General features: G+C 35.6%; 5 protein-coding genes across 7 annotated transcripts in view; 2 read left to right on the top strand and 3 right to left on the bottom strand.

The window, feature by feature from the left end:
• The window catches only part of LOC113675401 (uncharacterized), a 12,749-nt gene extending 6,676 nt beyond the window's left edge, over positions 1 to 6,073 (bottom strand). The window contains exons 1-10 of the mRNA XM_027191965.2: positions 5,854 to 6,073; positions 4,566 to 4,650; positions 3,443 to 3,510; positions 3,144 to 3,213; positions 2,421 to 2,564; positions 1,955 to 2,161; positions 1,494 to 1,573; positions 760 to 865; positions 412 to 552; positions 114 to 241 (exon numbers count right to left, since the gene is read on the bottom strand). Coding sequence (XP_027047766.2) covers positions 114 to 241; positions 412 to 552; positions 760 to 865; positions 1,494 to 1,573; positions 1,955 to 2,161; positions 2,421 to 2,564; positions 3,144 to 3,213; positions 3,443 to 3,510; positions 4,566 to 4,650; positions 5,854 to 5,937 — 1,113 coding nt within the window. The 5' untranslated portion in view covers positions 5,938 to 6,073. The remainder of the gene's footprint in view (positions 1 to 113; positions 242 to 411; positions 553 to 759; positions 866 to 1,493; positions 1,574 to 1,954; positions 2,162 to 2,420; positions 2,565 to 3,143; positions 3,214 to 3,442; positions 3,511 to 4,565; positions 4,651 to 5,853) is intronic.
• LOC113675403 (U7 snRNA-associated Sm-like protein LSm10) lies at positions 6,059 to 10,279 on the top strand. Of its 2 annotated transcripts, none has more exons than XM_089180786.1 (2): positions 6,059 to 6,675; positions 8,759 to 10,279. In XM_089180786.1, the coding sequence occupies exon 1, from the start codon at positions 6,274 to 6,276 to the stop codon at positions 6,625 to 6,627; it is 354 nt and encodes a 117-aa protein (XP_089036912.1). In that variant the 5' UTR covers positions 6,059 to 6,273; the 3' UTR covers positions 6,628 to 6,675; positions 8,759 to 10,279. The 2 variants fall into 2 exon arrangements, with proteins under 2 accessions (XP_089036912.1, XP_089036913.1); XM_089180787.1 differs by having other exon boundaries at positions 6,078 to 6,629; positions 8,759 to 9,227.
• Positions 7,003 to 12,046, bottom strand: LOC113675398 (protein FAM228B). The gene is made up of 8 exons (XM_027191960.2): positions 11,788 to 12,046; positions 11,497 to 11,658; positions 11,019 to 11,096; positions 10,165 to 10,263; positions 9,557 to 9,655; positions 8,947 to 9,027; positions 8,163 to 8,395; positions 7,003 to 7,563 (listed from the first exon to the last, which is right to left on the bottom strand). Exons 1-8 carry the CDS (start codon positions 11,890 to 11,892, stop codon positions 7,299 to 7,301), a joined length of 1,122 nt encoding a protein of 373 aa, XP_027047761.2. The 5' UTR covers positions 11,893 to 12,046; the 3' UTR covers positions 7,003 to 7,298.
• Positions 12,018 to 14,808, top strand: LOC113675400 (profilin-4). Of its 2 annotated transcripts, none has more exons than XM_027191964.2 (4): positions 12,018 to 12,544; positions 13,133 to 13,267; positions 14,139 to 14,244; positions 14,391 to 14,808. In XM_027191964.2, exons 1-4 carry the CDS (start codon positions 12,428 to 12,430, stop codon positions 14,414 to 14,416), a joined length of 384 nt encoding a protein of 127 aa, XP_027047765.1. In that variant the 5' UTR covers positions 12,018 to 12,427; the 3' UTR covers positions 14,417 to 14,808. The 2 variants fall into 2 exon arrangements, with proteins under 2 accessions (XP_027047765.1, XP_027047764.1); XM_027191963.2 differs by having other exon boundaries at positions 14,388 to 14,808.
• On the bottom strand, positions 14,624 to 21,494 carry LOC113675399 (uncharacterized). Its single transcript, XM_027191962.2, has 2 exons — positions 19,270 to 21,494; positions 14,624 to 15,842 (listed from the first exon to the last, which is right to left on the bottom strand). The coding sequence occupies exons 1-2, from the start codon at positions 19,352 to 19,354 to the stop codon at positions 15,535 to 15,537; spliced, it is 393 nt and encodes a 130-aa protein (XP_027047763.2). The 5' UTR covers positions 19,355 to 21,494; the 3' UTR covers positions 14,624 to 15,534.

The raw sequence follows: 21,494 nt of genomic DNA, 5'->3' as shown, positions 1-21,494 counted from the left end.
GACATAACCAGGCCTTGGCCCCGGGAGCACTCCTTATGGAGTCCAGCCCCTAAACCACCAGACTAAAGAGCGCATATTTCATGTCAATTCGATCTTTTACTTAAAACATCTACCTTGACTGCACAGCAGCACCCTAGCATATTCAAAGTCGCAGCTCTGTTCTGTTCTTGTGAGATGGATAAACACTCCTGAAAGCATGTCAGTGCACTGTCCACTTGATTTTGTTCATAGAGAATGTATCCTGCAACCATACATAACAACAAAATCACAAGTACTTAAGCCCCTGTGCTGTACTCTCCAATCATATGACGGTTATAGACAAGGAAGAGTCTTTCAACTACCTAATACACATCTTCCTTTTTTTTAGTTAATTGCATTTTGACTTTAAATCAATACACCAAGACTCCAAACCTTTGAGATAGAGATCATGAAAACCAACATCATGAGTATTTTCTTTGCCCCTCAGTATTTCCAGTGCCTTTTCGTATTCCTTATTTGCAAAGAGGGCAAATGCCAACAGACTTGTCACCACCGACAACAGACTCTGTATATCTGTTGAGGAATACAACCAGAAAGCACTACCTCAACTTTTGACATGTTTTCGTTTATGGCCACTGGGATTATTATGTAACGCGTCTCTAACTCACATGTTCATTTGTGCAATACAAGCCCTAAATTATCATTATTATTACTATAATTATTACTAGCCAAAACAGTAACTAAAATAACAACTATAGGAATCTGAATATGCTAACTTGCCTGTCAAGTCTTTAGCTGAGAGGGTGGAGGAAGTGATTATACTATTAGAAATTGATGAGCTGTATTCTAAACTGAAGAGGCATACAGGAAGCCGATCAGCAGGTACCTAATGATCAATCAAACGGATAACAAATTTAAAATAAGTAAGAACTAGACAGTGTCTGTTCTACCCAATTTTTTCTTCTGTAACATTTAAATCATCTCAGTTTATTTGGTGGCATTAGAGGGGATTATGGTGTTCAAGGGAAAGGCAATAGTGAAGTTGTCATCCCAAGTGTGCAGAAAAAAAAGTGGTAAACTTAAAAACAATTTTTATAACTTTTAATTAGTTTCTTAGCAACTTCAATTCATAGATAGGCCAGATATGCTTCAAAACAAGATTTGATTCAAAATTGTTAGACAAAATATGTATATAGTAACTTTATTAAAATGCTGCAAAATGTTTTTGCCTCTTTCATGCTTATATACTTTAACAGTACCTATGTATAAATTTTGGTTCCCCTTTTGACAGAAAATGGAAAAAGGAAGTTTTAATTCTCCACTGCATATTAAGTAAAGGTTATAGGCATTATTACTTTTGGTCATTTCATTCTGTAAACAATGTGGAGGAATCTCAGATACCTTAGATACAACATAAAATGATGATTAATTTATTTAAGTTCATAACAGAGTAGATCTAAGTGATCAACATGAGCTTTTATAAAATGTTTGCCAAATTGAATGCTGTTACAAACCTCATCAGTAAAATTCATGTTTGAATCCACAAGTTTCAACTGACTTTGCATCAGGTAAAGAAGTTTTACAGCCTGGTTCACTAAAGGAAAAAGGTATCAAATAGGCCTTGAATTTCCCTCACTGACAGAGAAATGATTCATGCTAGTTTGAAATTCTTTTACCCATTAGCTTTCTCTTAAAACTGTCACTGCATTTGTTTGGTGTATCATAAAATTTTCACAATGATTTTCCTAATCTTATTTAAAAAAAAACATTGAATGATAAAATTTTTAAGTTATGGTTGCAGAGGTTTCCAGACTGACAGACAAACAAACTATTAGGCAAAAAGACCTACAGGTAGACATACATACATAGTTAGAGACACTGACTGACTGAGTCTCAAAGTTAAAGAGGCAAACAAACAGATAACACAGGCACAGCTAAGCACAGATGGACCAACTGATTATCAAAGAATACTCACCTTTCTCATCAATTAGCCACTGAAATGCTAAAAGGCAGCAACTCAACACAAAGGGGCCACACCCAATAGATCTCTTGATCAATTCCTTAAACAATGCTGGTAGAAGTGAGTCTATAGTACACTCAATGTTTGCTGGACCAAAAAGATGTATGTTGCTAAAGTCCTCTTCCCCTTGGTGACAAGGTTCTATTCTGAATGCTGCAAGTGCTGCACATGTTGAAGAAACAAATATGAACCAAATCTGGTTGGTACAACCAAAAGTGAGGGAAGAGATTATGGAGGAAGGATGGGATCAAGAAAAAAATTAGCTTTGAAGTTATAAGCATCTAAAATTCAAACTTGTTTAACCCCTGAAAAGAGACAGAAATTCAATTGATCTCACAAGGCGTTAATTCTGTAGGTGTAGAATAAAAAATATATATTTTTGAGTTTGTAAAACACTATAAATTCTGGTATGTGTACATACCTCTACAGATGCTTTGGTGGAGTATGGCAGCACTTTTGTGAATACCTCCAATGCTCACATTCATCTGGCCTTGTAACAGCAAGTGGCACAAATTATACACAACTGCTTGTTCATAGCAAATGAATGCCGTATCTGGTGGAAGGCCTATAAAAAGGTAAAAATAGTTTTACTTGTTGTAGGATAAGTCTGTGATTAACAGCCAGCATTTGGACTGGTTTGCCCTTTTTTTCTGTATGAAGGAATGGGGAATGATTGATTACAGTAAGAAGGAAATTGTTGCATAGCCCATTGACATCTTTCAGATTTTAGTAATTAAATGCAGTTGTAGTACAAATTACTACAACAAGGGGAAATTCAGTAATAGGGCAATCCATTCTTGGGTGGAGAGACACTGATATTTTCAGTACTTCAAAATAATGTCTTTTACAACACAAGGCAGGTGAATTGGGGCTTCAATCTACACTATGGCTCCAGAGTCCACCTCACCATTTGACCATTGCATCCTCCAGGACTCAGTAACAGATGAAGAATAAATCTGTGTTTGGAAAAATGAACCCACCAAGCCCATAATTGGGAAATAACTTGGGAAATCTTATGAAATGGGAATACCTTTCAACAGAATAAAAAAGTGATGTTTTGTTGCAGTAATAAATCAGATCTTGATAAATTTAAACCTCTCATATCTTAGCTAATACAAACATAGACTAGTTGGAAAATACTCACCTTGGACTCTTTCCAACAGAGAGGTGAAACTCTCAAGAACATTCTGAACTGATACTTTACTGCCATCCTCCTTTTTGATTCAATGAGATGAAAAGCAACACTGACCAATCAAATGTCTAATTAAACTCAGCTTTTATCCAACAAAGTTTGAACCATTACATAGTGTTACAAACCTTCCTGAAAGTTGTATACACAAGAGACTAATTCTCTAGCACTTTTTACAAAATTGGGACCTCCCTGCAAAGTGAGCTGAGCGAATTTTGTTAAAGATAATATATACCACAATAAGAAATACTCACTTTTAAGCGATTCACAAGAAGGTCATTTTCAATTACCCACTCCTTTATGTCAAGGTTCATAAAAGTTGCTGAAATAAAGTAAAACACTGGTAAAAAATAAAACATAGCAAAAACATTTAGACCATGATTATTCCATCATTAACTCTTACAAGCCATAGCAAGTGTGATAATCTAGCTGAGGCCTCATCTTAATCCTCTAACTCCCTGAAGTGATTAACAGATAATAAGAATACTCAACCTTATCAGGAATAAGTTTTCATGATTTGACACCAAATTCTCATAACTAACTTACAAGGAAATGCGTAGCAGCTAGAGGGGAGAATTAACAATGAGATCTTGGGAGTTAAAGGGTTAAAGCACTCTTTCCAATTCAGGCTGCATAATCATTGAACATGTTAACACATGTATGGAAAATTTCTTCAGCTTTTGGATTGTGCATTCTGCTTGTTTGGACAAGATTTAAGTCCTAATCAGACTATTATTGTCAGTAGTGGTGGCTGGTGTTACAAGAACCTTGGTGGATGTCATCATTATAGTCAAGTGAGGAGTTATTTGTCATTCAAGTGTTATCAAGAACTCTGAAAACTGATTCATTAGTTTTGCTATGATATTATTGGCTTAAATATTCAAGCAGCACACATATTCTTCATGCTTGGGTCTACTTCAATTTTTTGGTATCACCTGAGGAGGTTCTCATAGATGAAACTAGTCTTAAGATCCCAGTTTTAGTTTAGTGTGTTGAAAGTAAACAAAAATAAGGATTTTCCTGTGTAAGGTGATATTAAGTAGTAATTTCTGGGCTTTGACATCTGTTGAATCTCCCAGAAATTTGCTGGTAAAATTGAGTTAAGAAGAATTCAGATAAACTGACCTATCTCAGCTGACTTACACTACTCGAATGTTAAAGCCAATAACATCACTTCAAAGCCGACCAAAACTTCAGTTAATTCAACTGGCAAACAACTCCTCACCTGAGTCTGATCATGAATGATATAAGGTTGTTGAACATCATTCACTCCAACCAACAATGGTCCATTTCCAGACTACTCACACACAGACATCAAATTACATGATCACCTGTAACTCTAAGGCTTAAACCATATACAGTAGTGTTTTTCATTACCTTGTTTTAAAAGGTCCACATACTCTATGAAACGGTGACGTGAAGCTTCGAGAGAAAGGCTACCTCCATGTGACTGTTCTAAGCTCTATCAAAAGATAACTTGATTTTATAATTAGGTTTTAAGTTCATTAAATATCATATTTTATTCTCAAGTTTATATTAAGTAATATTATTGAGTGAGGTTGGGCATGATATCATGACTTATCAAAACTGAGGTCTGAGGTAAAACAGACATGTTGTTTGATAAGTCATGATATCATGCCAAAACAGATCTCAATATTTGTTTCATTATGCATGACATTCAGCCATTTAAGGTTTCTCTGAGTTTCCAAAAGTTTGAGAACACTACATGACATTCAGCCATTTAAGGTTTCTCTGAGTTTCCAAAAGTTTGAGAACACTACATGGACAAGGGAATTGAAAACCATGCAGACTTTAAACTCTACATGATAAATGCAATATCTGCTGCAGATATTGGGTTTTATTAAAAGCTGGATCATTGGATAATGCAATTCAAGAGCTTTCATTGGCTTAACTATCATAGGTTATGAGCCATTATACTGAGCACCTTCATTAGACAAGTTAAACCAAAAGTGATTTTGTATATTGTAGCATTCTATTTGTTATTAAAAAATAATGTTGTGAAGATTTATCTATATTTTAGGGCATTTTTTGGTAAAAAAATTATTCCACTTGCACTTGTTGGATATGAGATGATTATAGCCAACTGGGCTCTATAGGCCTTGTTAACTATCTATCGCCTCATACCCAATGACGGTTCATGGAATAATTGTTAAATAATGTCAACTTCACATGCCATTGTATATTGATTGATGCTCTAAACCAATCAGATTTTTCCTAATAATTCTGACGCATAATAAGTAGATTTCATGAAAACAATCAGCACCATATCAGCAAAAACCCCTTCAACAATTACTCTGAATGCATGTATAACAAAAGTGCAGAAATTCCGCAAAAATGAGGGGGAAGGGGTGAAAGTCTTCAAAGAGGATAGGCAAAGGTAAGACTGTCGGTTGATAGTAAAAAGGTATATATCTTCGTAATCGCAACTTAATTTCATTGTTCACAACCCCTTGAATACAGTTCTTGAATAAAGAAAACAAAAGATTTCCTTAGGGACTAAAGCTTTGTTTTAGAATAATATGGGAGTAACCGAAATCTCTCCTCCATTCAATGAGCTGCAAATGTTACAATTTGCAGCCTAATTAATGAACAAGAGGAGATGGCATGCAGCCACCGATTGTAAATATCAAATACCATAGAATACCCGATGCTCAGCGTCCATTTTTTCGAACATCTTCTCCTCTAATCCTCTGAGCTCTTCTTTCAAAGCAAATTCTCCTTTGATCATGATAGCTCGCCGAATATTTAAAACTTTCACGCTCACAGTCTTTCAAGCCAAAACCTCCCGTCATTTGTTGACCTCTACGATACCCTTTGTGTGACTTATACGAAACCCTTTCTTTTCCACCCTCACTCCCCTCCCCGAGAAAAAAAAAGCCCGCCATTTGATTCATTGGTGGGAAGCAAATCACTTTTCTGCCTGCTTGTTTTTGAACTTCGAATTTTCCTCGAATTCGGCTTGTAACAGATCTAAATTTTACGAGCCTTGAGGAAAATAAATAGAGTGTCTGCATTTACATTCTAGTAGGGTTGAAAAGTTATCTTTTCCCTCTTTCTTCTTACAATGGCGGGTGGTCGAGAGAGAGCTGTGGCAGAAAGAAGCCTCGTTTGTTTGTTACAAGCTGTGGAAGGTCATAGGACCATTGTGGAATTACGAAACGAGTCATCGGCTGAAGGACTGATTGAAAATGTTGATGGTTTTATGAATGTCAGAATGTCAGATGTCAAGTTTACTAAAGGAAACGGTGGTGATGTAGTGGACTTTCCGACTATGTTTATTCATGGAAGACAGATTCGATATGTTCAGATACCTGATTACATCGATATGAGGAAAGCCATCGAAGAACAGTTGGCCAAAATAGGAAGGACGAGGAAACCTCCCCCCAGAAGAATGAAAAAGGCGAGAGGAAAAACGTGAAGGTAACTTCACGTGGCCAAAGAGACCAGTTGTAGAGAAATATTACAAGTAAGCTCGAGATCAATTGCAAAGAAGAAATTGTAAAGTGTAGTCAGTGGTTGATCTTGACTTGTGAAGTTTTTCTTTATTTTGTTTTGCCATACCCCTTTTTTTATTGTTGTATCAGTAAAACTTAACGGGTCGTTAATTTTTGATTGTGTCAAAAATCTTGTCAATGTATATATCGCGCAGTGTAAAATGGTTGAATTTAATTACCTCGAGAGTAATAGGTGTTTGGGGGGGGGGGGGGGGGCAGCCCGAAACAAGTTAACTTAATTAAATCTGCTCTCCTTTGGTTTTTATTTCTAAAACTTTCATATTAAGTAGGCAGCTGCAAAAGATTACAATCAGAATATGTTTATTTATTTATTTACATTGTAAATACTTTAGGCGTGATATTTCAGAAATCAGAATGTGATTTACAGTGTCCATAGCATGGAAAAAATCTTTTAATACAAGACTTGACTGTACTCCATTACAAAATGTTTTTACTGTTAAAAAATCAAAAAAAATGTTTCCATGAAAACATTGTGGAGTTGAAAAATTGTTTTCAAATATTTATGATTTTACGTAGACATTTTTGAGAAACATTGACCCCCTCCCCTTTCACTAAATTTACTTCTATAGTGTTGTTAATATGATGCACTAAGCTCTGGATAATATTCAAAACTAGTGCCCAGTGGCAAGACATTGGGTATGCGTGGATGGTATGTGGTATTTTTACTGATGGAAGGCAGCTCAGGCCAGTCAAACTGAAGTGTTGTGGCATGTTTTTCTCTAAACAGCCGTCTCTTCTGGGATCTTAATTCAACATCAATAGTTTCAGGATTCCTTTCTAGCTTACTCCACTCTTCATGGTCAATGTCTGAGTCATTGTAGATTCCTTTCATACGAAGCCTAGGTGAGAATGAGAAGCAGAAACAATTTTAAGGTTTAAAAATTTGGCTTTTCAAACAATCTACAAGATGCTAATTTTAAGTTCAGAGATGAACTATTCTACATTACATTTAAACCAAGGCCATGCATTCAATGAAAACAAACAGACCATTCAAAGCCTCTTTTTTTGTAAATTTTGTCACTTAAAAATTTTTTGAGTATGAGGAAACACTGAGTAAAAAGAGTGACACTCTTTTACTCAGCTTTGCTGTCACAGTGTTTTATATTCTTTATTAACCAACAGTCCACCAGTAAATGCAACTGAAAGAAGCATACAGTTTTCCCAATTCATAGTTGCACTCCCACAACCCACCAGCTATGATGTGAAAGTACTAAAACACAAATGGTTTGAATTTGACTTTTAAAACAACACCATAGTTATGTAAACACCATTGGTGAAGGAACAAGTCATTTCAATTTTTCATATGGAAGTGAAATTTTCAACCTTTTTTTTCAATTCTGCCCTCTGAATGGTGTTATCAAACTGGCTAAAATTTATTGTATATCAATTTTGGGGAGATCATGTCATCTTGTGAATTAGTGCAGTAGTAAAGACTGACCCGCTTCTTCTCCTAACACCACTGTCGATATCATGTAATTGCATTCTTAGCCAAGTGTTACACTCAGTGCCATGCCGACCCAGAGGCACCAGTGGGGCTGGAGGGAGGTGGATCTCTTCTAGTTGTTTGTCACTCATTGTATCTCCTGTGATGCACCTCACCATTGTGCGATCTTCCTCCAATCTTGTTGTTCCTTGAGATAATAGAGGGTCATCTAGTTTCTGTGTTATTGCCTGAAAACATCCATCAAATATCAGTTATTTTAAGAGCCTTCATTAACCACTTAAGATACTTTAACTGTTGCCAACAGTAACTTATCAAAATGATTTGGATTTACAAAATAGTACAGACTGTTAGTTGATTAGACCTGTGTTTATTGTAGGTAATACAAATTGTACATTGCAGTATTAATGTCTAAATTGGGGTCTGTTTGTGTTACTCTGCATCACTTCATGAAACAATGTGTATACTTCTCAACAATTTGATGAAATTTTAAAGCTACTGTGTTAATTACTGGGTTACCAGTTACTTGTGTGTTTAACCCAAGACAACAAGGTGCATTAATTTTTTATAATTTCTGAATCTTTTCCTTTTAGGTATGAAAAGATGAGTGCTCAAAATGAAATGCAAGAACAGGTACTGGGTGGTAGAGTGTCTCACTTTGAACCATCAAACAATAGGAAATGTTTCAAATGTGAGTGGTCAGACTCTCTGAAAGAGCTTGGCTTGTCTACAAAGGCCAATTGGGCATCATTGTTTTCTCTGTTGTTAGAAAGGTTCTCACCTTAAGTGGTGCAGGCCGGTTGGCATTAAGAACTAGTGGATTGTATTCCTCAGGAGACATCACATCTAGGAATACTACACCCTGAGTAAAAAGGAATCAATATCAAACTATTAGTGATGGTAATGACATTTACATGTGTGCTCAGGAAATTTACTCAATTCTTGTGTATTTCATAATTTACTGACACATAGAGATTTGAGTGTTTCTATAATTGTCAGAGCTGCATGAGATTAGTTTTGTGTAGTATATTCTTAATAAAATCGCTCCCTTTTGTTACCCTATACATCTGATACACATTGCTCAAAACATATTCATATGTTTCTATTTGATTGACCCTTCAATAACATAATTACAATAGAAAAACCAAGCTCATTTTTTTCATGATACCAATTTTTGGAATTAATGTGTTTTATTTATCTTAAGTTTGGAGAGACTGCAGGTAGCAATCCTGTCTTACACTATTTTAGCTATTCTTTCTTAGCTCTACAAAGTCTAATTTTCCTTTAAAAAATAATTGAAAATAAATAGTGATATATATATATAGGGACACACACACACACACACACACACATATATATATATATATATATATATATATGTATATTCTCACCTTTTTGTTACTATAATCGAGATATTTCTTGTAAATATTCCTTTTTCTTCTATCCAAGTGTCTGTAGTTTGGGCCATTCATTTCTTCATCTATTTTTTCCTAACAAAATATTTTAATTGATTATTTAATTGTGACATAACAGTCAAAATCAAAATCAAAACTTTAATGGGGCAATACAACTTTTGTCAGATGGTATTTTCTAGTTATGATCTGATGTTGGTTTTCCAGGCAGTTACACTGTTTGTTTCCACTTAACAACTGAGTTAGAAATAATGTAGCTCAGTCCATCAAAATGTAGCTGGAGAACCTTGCACCATCACCAGAGAATTGCACAGTTGCCAGAGAATTCTGTGGTTTCTCATCTATTTAACACCCAGTGTTCTTGGGCAAAAGTCAAACTGTGTAAATCAGCTCAACAAGGCTTTGAGTTTGACCTCATACACACCTCCACAGGTTGTTTCATGGTTATGCTATCATCACCAGTTATTAGTTTTGTGCTTAAATGCATCTTGTACTTGCTTTCTTAACCATTCAAATGCAATATTTACAATGGGCTGCAAATAATAAAGCTTGAGCATCAGCTTTTAAATAATATGTATTTTACTTACCTTGACAGGACTGTACACTCGCTCACTCCATTTCTTGAAAAGCATTTGTTTCTTTCTTCTGTCAAGGGCTTCTTTCTGGTCAATAAAACTGTCAACATCCTGTTGAAAGCAAAAAGTAAATGAGCTAATGCATGAGTCAATTTTAAGATGGCCCAAAGAGTTGTTGACAGTCACGACCCCAATGTGTAGGAATGGAAACAGGAGGAGAGGGAAAGGATTGAACAAAGGATAAGATTGAAAGCAGCCAGAGTGGTTGATGATTTTAATTACTTGCAAGTTTTGCATAATTGAGTACGAGCCAATCAGGATCAAGTAATTTGTTTAGATATGAGTTAAAACAATCATGATTTCACTACTTCTTTAAGGGTGGTGGTTACACTATAGGTTAAGTTGTGACAATTTGCAAACAGACTTCACCTGTGTGAGTTCTTTGCTTCAGTAGGGCAACTCAAAGAGAACAAAATTGTAGAGGCAAGCGTCTATTTGCAGTAGTTAAGTTTGTCAATATGTTGTCGATAAATAACTTAGTTTGAGCAATCAAGAAAAATATAATTATTTTGATCAGGTCACTAAGTTTCTCGACACTTCCTAAATGTGCATCCATATTTTATGCTGGTATATCTCTAGCGTTTTGCGGCAAAAAAAAGCACTCTTCCCGTGACCGTTAGTTGAGCATAATAACGTTCCTAATGTCAACCAACACCGCCTTTTAATTAAGGTATGCTAATTAACACCTTAAAAATAAATAATTACTTTTCTTAGTTGTCACTCTCTGCACAACGACTAAAGCCCTAACTTAATACCAGGATTATCTAACGGGACAGAAATTGCTACTTACTCACTTACAGACTTACCTTTACAAAAGTATTCTCGTTATCAAGGAGCGTCGTGTATATATTTTTAGTGGCTCGTGACTCAAAGTCGGTCCTTTCCTACAGAGGGAGGATAACCGATTCATCAAGATTAAAATTTAAAATACTAGAGAGTTCCTTTAGTATCCGCTTTGTTGATTTGCGCGGTTTGAAGGCCTCTGTGTATTTCGGCACTCATGCTGAGATGAGATTTTGTCTGAGTCAATAATTCAAATACGAGAAATTCTTTCGAAGTTAATTATTCTCTGAACAAACTTCTCCATCCCCTTTTTTTATTATTTTTTTTAAAAGCCCTTCAATTTGAAATGAAACGGGGCAATATTTTAGAGCTAAACTTAAGGTTTTCTTTTGGATCGAGTGTTTCAATGAGGGTTATAGGGACACAAGATACTTTTAATTCCGGTGTATTTATAACTTAACTGATAACGATTACATGGGCTGGACTCAATGATAAGACTACCTGAATATTTCGAACGGATTTTTCATTCAACCAGGTCTGAATTCTGAAAGAATGGTCCGAAGGACAGGCTGACTTGGCACTGGAAGCTCTTACTTCCGAGTACGTTCCAAAAGGTTTTGGTCTCTCGACTGACGACGCCGACACTGCTCGTCTGTGATTATCCTGCAATGAAGTTAACCATAAGAAGTCACACAGTATTGAGGTTTAACAGATTGAAAAAGCGTTGCTTTAACTTTTATCAGATATACGTAGATAATGTACTTAAATATTGAAAAATTACTTCGTCATCACCTTGGAGAGTTCATGTTTGCCATTGTCGTCCAATAGCTCGTCCACAATATCGTGAGTGTGAACAGAAATACGGCCGTTAACGGGTCGTTTTGGTCGAGACATCATTCTGTTCGTTTGCTGCCTCGTCCAGTTGGATTTTAGGCCTCACGAGGACAATTCTTTCATAAGCAGACTAGAGATCAATCACTAAAAAGTTACCAACGAAGTCACAAATATCACAGCTTGACTTGCTTGAGGACTTCACGTGTAAATTATGAACTGTTCCCTTGGCAACGAATCAGCTGTGTTTTGCAAACGTTCTTCTCCCTTGGGAGGGTAGGTGACTTTGGATACTTATTTTCATGAATTCAATCTTTTTGCAAAATCACTTTATCCTAGTATGCATATATTCAAAATTTTTGGAGAACGATACACAAAAGCCACATCTATTCAGTTTCATTTCTTTATTTTCCTTTGGAAAGAATGTTTAGAATCAGCAGCAGGTTATCTCTACCCTACCCCTGTTAGTATCATTTATGGAAATCGTCGACCAGTTGGTAGTCAGTGTCCAACTTCGCCTTTTCCTCGTAAAGATGTGAGAAGAACCAAGCTTTTCTAGTCATTTTAGTCACCATGTTGTAGAACTGACTTCATTTCCAGAATGAATCAGCTTCAAAGCCTTCTTCATGATTCTTTGATAGCAACGGGTCACGTTCAACATTGTGCTATAATTCGACGAAAGGACACTTCTCTCCGAGCCAGCACTGTCGGCTTTTCGGTAAGAATAGCGTACTTTTTGCAACGATTGTAGACTAAGAGAAAGACAAATTACTTTTAAATGTGTTATTATAACTGTTTTTAGATGCGATGTAAGGCTGTAATAGCCCTGTATTAGTGGAAAACGATGTTTAAGAATTGCCGCCATATTCTGTTTGCAAGAAAGTCAAACTCTTTGGCGTTTGTTGTGTGCAAGTGTAAGGCTCTTTCTTGCAAACACTGAAATTCCTTTATCAAAACGCGGAATTGGCATATTATTTTTCTTCATTATCATTGTCAGACACCTTTCTGCCCTCAGAAGAAGGAAAATTGAAAAGAAAGTGGCAGTCGATTTGACGGGGGCGAATTTCGTTATAGGGGGAGGTAAGAATTCTGTCAATTTCCCCCAACAGTTTGGCACTGCCTTTTTATTATCCGTTGTGAGGATTTCAGGTCAGTTTCCCCAAAGGGCAACACAAGCGACTTAGGTGGAAGTTGAACCTGGGTCATTTGATTTGGAGTTTGGCTAATGCTATACATATGTATCTTACACTTTTGCTGTTTTGATTCTAATTATTTGTGTGTATGGTGTAAATATTTTGATTTTCAGCCATCTTTGGACAATATACATGCATTGGTTCATTCCTTTACAAACAGTGCTCATGCCAGAAAGGAGGGCCTTAAATTCCAGGACACAATTTATGAATGTGTCAGGGCTGATAGATTCTCTGTTTATGCAAAACACGTGAGTTCATTTCTAAAAATAAAATAAATAAAAACAAATGGCTACTGGGTACTAATGGGACACAATTTATGAATGTGTCAGGGCTGATAGATTCTCTGTTTATGCAAAAAATGTAAGTTCATATCTAAAAATAAAATAATGAAAAACAAATGGCTACTGGGTACCAACATGCCTAAAGCTTTAAGTTATATGCAAATCCTCTAGCTGTACATGTAGAGTAGCAACCATTTCTAGTTGCAAAATAGATCTCAGGTTCATAAACACCAATCTTTTTTTATTATTATTATTATTATTATTATTATTATTAGAACCCCACGTAAGCTTTGATATGTCAGTATATTCCCACTTGACTTGTGAAGGCAGCAGTTTTAGAAACCTGCTTATAAATTTAAATTTCCTTCAGACATAGTTTGATGCTACACTGGTTTGCAGATTTAATGAATGTAACCGAAGAAGTTACAATTCATGAATTGTAACTTCTTCGGTTACATTCATTAAATCTGCAAACCAGTGTAGCATCAACCTATGTCTGATTGTTCACCTGGTTGCCGTGTGAACTTTAATATATTAAATTTCCTTGTTACATAATTCTCAACAGGCACCTGCCAAACTTGTTTTTGAAGTTTGTTCCAAATGCCAAGCTTGTCCCAAAGTTATTCGTGTTGAATTATGGCTTTGTATACCTATAGCTATGAATATGGTAGTAAAGCTGGCAAGTCTGGAAGAGTAGTCACTTGATAACATCACCGTACATGCCATATTTTGTACCTTATTTATGACAAGTACTACTTAATTTATTTGAATTATTTGCTTTTAATAAAAGTTATTTAGAACAAAGATTCCATGAGTAAAAGCTTTTTTTCTTTGAAAGGAAAACAATGGAATAATCTTGGTGCGTACAGCTACTTTGCTGTTGGTGGGCACATATACACCAGAAATGAGTCCAAGTATTTGTGTTGAGGCAGTTGAAAAACTAGGTTAGTTTTACTACCTGTTTGCATGAAAAATGACAATTTAATTTTGTTTGGAGTACTTTGAAGAAATAGAGTCCCATACTTGCCTCTGGCTATCAAGATTGCCACTATACTAATGTTTTTTTTGTCTCTTTTTTACTCTGCAGCAGACTATTTCAGGGAAAAAGGGAAGTGATCAGTGCAACACAAATCACTATCCCATATGTTATAAGACAGAGTGTTCCAGGATTTTTTAGAGTTGAAATTTATCGATTGATCCAGCACACATTTCTTGTAGGAACAAATATGTGATTCACATTTGAAACAAATTGTTAGAGCCATGGGAGAGGAAAACAATCTACAACCAATATTGACAGAAAGATAAAGTGTATTCAGCACAACCTATGCAAGAAAATATGGTAGTTTATTTATTTTAACTTGAAAACTTTTCAATTACCTTTTACAATTATAATAGAGTAATTTAATAGTGTAGCCTTCAACTTAAACAACATGTTTACACAATTCCTTGATGATGTACAGTGTGCTTTGTTGAAGAAAATCCTAGAAAACAGTGTTTATTATTATTCTTATCTCTAAGTTGTATTAATTCCTGGTTAGTTATTTCTTAAGGGATCCCTCTTAGGAAACACCATGAATTTTACCATGGTGCAATTTTGAAACTTGAAATCTTCTGACAAATTTGGTTTTTCTTCACAAAAAAACAAAATTTTGGCCAACACTTTGAACAAAAAAAAACTCCATCTAAAAGTTTGAATAAAGGAAATAATATGAACCATACTTATGTAATTTAAGGGAAAAACAAAAACAAAAATTGTCAAGAATATATGACAATGAAACTATTTAAATTATAAGAAGATCTTAGGCATCATGAAATCTAAATCCACTTGATGGGCACAGAGATGGACAGAAATAATTTTTGACTGAAACGAAGTGTGGAAAAAAGGCTTTAGTGATTTTGAGGTAACATCTACTTCTCCCATCTGTTTCACAAGAGACTACAAAACAATTTGAAAGGAGAATGTAGTCAATCAGAAGTCACTAAGGCTTTTTTTCATCTACTCTTTATTGTAACTTCAAGTAGACCTGCTTTCCCAGAGTAATCCATCATGTAAGTCAATACAAACCAAAAGAAACAGAATAATTCACTTCTACCATTAGCTAGCCATAAAATGCTCTCCCACATTTCCTCCTCCATAAAATTTCCTCAAAAAATACAAAATGGCAAACCAGCCAATAAAATATCATAGTTCACTGTCAGCATGAGCAGAGCCTTCCATAGCTCATCAGCTTGACTCACAAACTGTGATAGCTCTTATTCCTACCCTGCCACCACTTGCACACTAAAATAAAAATCACAGTCAAAAAAGCACCCAAAATTATTCCTCCAACAAATGAGGCACCATCAAACTTTCTACTGCTTTCCTTTGTGCCAGGCTTAGTAGTGACAGGAGCTGATGTTGTTGTTGGGGTTGGTTTAGTTGAAGTGGAACTTGGGATGGGCGTTGTCGTTGTGGATGGTAGTATCCTTGTAGTTGTACTAGGTGTGGAAGTAGTACTTGAATTGCTTACAGATTCTGCTGTGGTAGTTTGACCTGATATAGCTGAGAAGAAGAAAGTTTGCATTGATCATTATTTTCATTTAGAAATAAAAATATGTCTAGTACAGACTGCCTTTCAAGTTACAGCTAGCCACTAAATTTTCTCGTGACTCAGTGATATTCAAGAGATCAAAATTATTTGAACTCAATTGCTTCATTCCTTACAGGGTCACAGGATTTATCTCTTGAAAAAAAAAAAAGAAAAGGAAATTTCACATATTCATCTTACACAAACAAGTCCAATTTGTAAGTCGTAATCATTATTATGCCACCTATCAGAGTGAATATGTGAGGGATATCACATCTTGCTTTTTACAAGTTATGTTAACAGGTGTGGAAATCTGTTCCACCAATGAGAAAGAAAAATACATTTTTTTAACCTTTGGAAAGAGCAATACCACACAAAATTCACTTCCAACTGAAATAAATTTGTCAAATTTTTTTTGAAAGACAGCAGTAGATTAAACTTCGCAAACACATGTTAGTGCAGGCAACTTGTGACAACCATTAAAAATTATGGTTAAATGAACATAGAAAAAATTGCAAAAGCCAGAATTAGACAAATTTAACAAGAACTGGATAGAGTTAAGACACATTGTGGAAAATCCCTTAAGAAGTTAGGCAAACTAAATTCTGGTAACCTTTGAGTTGACAAAAATTAAATATAGGAGGTCTGTGTTTGGATTTTTCTGTAGTACAGTGCTCAATACGTAGAAGTAGAGTGCGATATATATTGAGATAGGAGAAAAATAAAGAGACTATACTTTCCTCCCAACAAGCCTGTTTCATGACTGCTCACTCATGTGGGGATTTTATTGCCCAGAATGTTCGTAGCCATCATTTATATACTTTACAAATTTGTGGGCGTGGTAGTAAATTTGAATGCTTTGTTCAATTGTTATGCAGTAATGCTTTGTTTCTGTGGCAGCATGAGGACACAAGTTCATTATGTTTATTGAGTGATGATAATTCAGGTAGGCAGATGATAAGTAATTTTTCTTTGAGGCAGAGGTTGCATCTTTTGCTTATGCTGTTGTAGGGTGATCTTGATGAAAGGATGCGCCATGAAATTAAGTGGTTATTGTTATTTTCTTTAAGGGTCCAGATATGTTTGCTAGGATTGGTAGAGTTTTTGTGTTTTGCATGTCTGAATGATGCGATTTGGTCTCTGTATCTAGTCTTGAAGTTGTTTTTTGTAAGTCCAATGTATGTTTTAGTGGTGCTGTTGTCCTTATGTGTGACAGTGGCTTGCTAGATTAGTGATGATTGGAGGCAGTTTCTGTTAAGTGGGCATGGGTTCTTCTGTCCGTGGTTGCAAGTTTTGCTGTCTTTTATGTTAGTGTTATATGTGGTGTCGTCAATGTGTTTGGATGAATTTAAAATACATTTGTTGTGGTTGTTGATAGTCTGTTTACTATTATTCATGCAGCTGTAACTGATCTTGATCGTATTACAATTAAAGATTTTTCTAAGTTTGTGGTCTTTAGGGGAGTGCTTGTCTACTAGGGCAAGGAATCTGTGTCTGATATTGGTGCTGATGCTTTTGCTGAATGGGGGGTTGTACCAGAGTATGTTGTTCCATTGTCTGTTTTTCTATTTGTTAGTTGTAGGTGGTGTGTAATGTAGAGTGCACTGGGATCAAACGTTTTGCTGTGGTTTCCACCCTGTCAGCAGCGATGATAAAAGAATGAACTTTTACAAACTAGAACTGTTAACATACAACAATCTACTAGAACAGATTGTCGACAACCACAACAAATGCATTTTAAATTCAACCAAACACATCAATGACACTGCATATAACACCAACACAAAAGACAGCAAAACTTGCAACTGCTAACAGAAGAACATTCACTAATCTACCAAGCCACCATCACATGTAAGGACAGCAGCACCACTGAAACATAGCACAGAAACTCTACCAATCCCAGCAAACATATTTGGACCCTTAAAGAAAATAACATTGACCACTTTATTTCATGGTGCATCCTTTCATCAAGATCACCCTTCAACAGCGCTAGCAAAAGATGCAACCTCTGACTCAAAGAAAAATTACCTATCATCTGCTGACCTGAATTATCATCATTCAATAAACGTAATGAACTTGTAGGTAATTTAGTGTTAACAACTGAGTTGAAAACGTAAATTGGCCAGTGTAAAGAGTAAAAAAGCTGACCTTTTGAGCGTTAGCCCTCTGCCAATCGCTCTGATGAGGGGCAAATGCTCGAAACGTCAGCTTTTGTACTCTTTACAGTAGCCAGATAAGATTTTCAACTTGGTTGTCAACACTAAATTATCTGCTATACTCTCCCACTGATGTATAGCACCACATTTTCTTTAGAAACTTAACCCCTTTAGTAATGAACTTGTGTCCTCATGCCACCTTAGAAACAATGCCTAACTGCACAACTGAATGATACATTTAAATTTACTGCCATGCCTATTATGCAAATTTGTTAAGTGTAGAAACAATGGTTATGAATATTCTTGACAATAAAATCCCCTGATGAGTGAGCAACCATGAAACAGGTTTGTAGAGATGAAAGTATAGTCTCTTTGCTTTTTCCCTATCTCAATATATATATATATACAATCAATATATATATATATATATATATATATATATATATATATATATATATATATATATTTATAAATCCTTGAGAAACAAATTATAATAATTGATAAAAATTCAACTCAAAAAATTTGTATTATGCCTAAGATTTGTTCACATTTTTATTGGTCACGTTGGATCACTGTTACCGGGTGTGAAACGAGATTAGTTCACCAATGACGTGGTAATGACACTTGCAAATATTTTTGGAATTATTCATAAACTACTGTTTGCTGACGCTTAGTGCTGATTAAAAATATTGAAAACTCACCTACTTCCTTTCGCATTTCAATAGATCTGTTAAGGATTTTGTTCACGCTCAGATTATCATTTTTATTCTTTTAAACATCACTTTGAGGAAAAAATGGTCCCCAGTAACAAGTGTAGATTCCAAGAAGTTATTTGAATAACATGAAACTTCCAACATATATACAGATGCATATACTCTGTTTCAAGAAAGCTACACTGAAATATACTTTTTACTTAACAGATATTAGGCCTACTTTGAGTGTACAAATAAATTATTCCTTATCTTTCCGATCACTGAGGCTGTATGGAGTATATCGCTTTATGTCGACAGCCGCTTGTTGAAGGGAGCATAAAATTCGTACAGTGGTTACAGGTCGTGCTGTCGATTATTGATTCGTTTCGGACTATGAAGTCCATTGACCGACTAATCTATGTTAATGGTTCATAACTAACTAATTTAAATGGTGATGATTTGAAAGAGATAGTCCGAATATTTTAATCCAGATTTCCTGATAATCAAATTTAGTTCACCGACACAGTAGTCGATTTGACAGAATACGTACATACCTGTTAAATGTATTAAATAAACTGCAATCACCAGATATCCCAAAACATGCATCCTCGTTCGCCGTAAAACACTGCTCAAGGCCATCTTAAGGAAAGAGAAAAAAATCAGAACACACCAGACTGTCGCAACTAACAAACGCTAGCTCTCCCTTCCCTTAATGCTATCGGAATAGTATTAAATTTCCATTTGAAGCAGAGGTTGAGGGTGGGGGGAGGGGAGGGGAATGACGAAAACAAAAGATCTGACGCTAATGCCAAAAATGTCCTCAAATATTGTCGTTTCGTAGTTTTATTGTCACTTGAACTTATTTAATTATGTCCAGTAGTTAATTTCTCACACTAAAGAAATATCGTGTATTTTAAGGCTGAAAAAGTATTCATTTTTATTGAAAATTAAACATCCCCTGCCCAGTCAGGAGTGAATCGGTGTTGCCACGTATGCCGAAAGGTATTGAAACCGCTGGTCGTGGAACACTTCCGTGAAAGACATCGACTCTCAGACTGAAATATACACAGCAAGTCAAAAGGAGTGGGAATGTTGGTTTTTCTTAGATCGAAAGGCTAGTTTTCGTAGCAGACCTGTATGACTTATCTAAGTCGAGATTTGACCAGATTTCGAGATTTGGATTTATGTCCCAGGATTGCTGAGTTGTTTGGCTGAGGATTTGAATGTTTTATGAAATTGATGAGATTTTACCCACCTTCTGACTGGTCAAAAACCAATCTTGTTTTTGTACTAGTAAACTTGTGGCTATTTTAATGCATTAGGCTGTCCTTTGCATTGGTTTACTGCAGTGATAGCCCACCTAGGTTGCCGGAGAAACACATACTTTTCTCTCCTTCTCCAAAACTTCTCCTTAAATCTTAGTTAGGTCTATAGTACAGCCTTGTTTCACCAAAAAATTAAAATAAAAACAACCGGTTTTATATGATTATAAAACAGATGTGCACTACACAAGATGAAAAAAAAATGCAATTACCCTGATAATACCAGACATGCTAATGATGAAAACTGGAAAATTGGTGGCCTACTGTCCTGTAACTAATTATTCCTTTCAGTAAAACCCAAGAAGAATCTGGCACTCAATCCACCTTCAGTGAACAGTGAAAAATCATTTCCCAGACAATTAGTTGTTTATCCCATCTTCTTGGCATTAGAAAGGTTAAAAGTAGTGGAGCAGAAGTGGGCAGTTGTTTGTGACCTAAGGCATTAAAGGGCTCTCTGGGAACAGAGCTGTGAAGCCAGATTGTGCTTGCCTTGGCCATATTTGTAAGAAGGGTTAAATATGTCATTTTTAGGTTTAGAGAAACAAACAAAACAAATAAAAAGAAAGAGGTAAATATCCATCCATCTTGGTCTGTGAAGCTTGGTCATTAGAGGGTTAATGAACATAGCCTGCTCCATGCAATACTTTTCTTTCAGCTAATTAATACTTTTAAGTTTGAGCTTTTTTCTTTCAGTTACAACTACTTTTAAATTTGACCTTTGTATTTTTTGAGGGAACAAAATTAAGTGTGCTTTCTCAAAAGTCAGGAGATACCTACAAACAGCACATTATCTCTCTCTCTGGTATCCAGTCAGAATTGACAACTGACACAGGATTTGCTTCATTTTGCCCACTTGGAAATACAATTCAGCATTAAGTCATTTAATCTGAGAAGCTGTTTTAAACTACCAAAGATATTAACCTACAGTTAAACAATATTTGTACAGAGGCATGTATCTATATTCGGCTCTTGGTATCTGGTACATCCTGTTATCTAAAATTCTAGACCATGTTTGCACAGGATGGGCTCGCATCTCAAAATTATTTTTATGGGCTTGTTCTCCCAGGGATGCATTCCTATAACTGGGACCTGTTTCTTGAAACTCCTGGTAATTACCAGTTGTGAAAAGCTGACTGTTGATCTTGTTTACATTCAATATCAAGATATCAAAGACAGACTTCCTGTCAAGTGATAAGTCACCTGACGACGAGATAACCATTTTTAGACTGCTTTTAAAATTTCTTAGCAAGTACTCTCATGTGCAACTATTTAACTCAGATTTGGTTGATAATAGACAGTTTAAGAAGCCATTTAAGGACAGAGCCTTGCTTGAGGCATGTTGAGGGTCAGGTTGATGCAATTGCCTCCCAATATCTTCTTCCCTAACCACAAATACATTGTAAAAAGTACCTCATTTTAAGGGTAGGCATTACTATGTAAGATTATGGCAGTAAACT

This window comes from Pocillopora damicornis, chromosome 8 (assembly GCF_964200805.1).
Source record: "Pocillopora damicornis chromosome 8, jaPocDami1.2, whole genome shotgun sequence".
Classification (NCBI taxonomy): domain Eukaryota; kingdom Metazoa; phylum Cnidaria; class Anthozoa; order Scleractinia; family Pocilloporidae; genus Pocillopora; species Pocillopora damicornis.
Note: the sequence above shows the minus strand (reverse complement) of the source record. Positions and strands in the feature narration are given on the sequence as shown.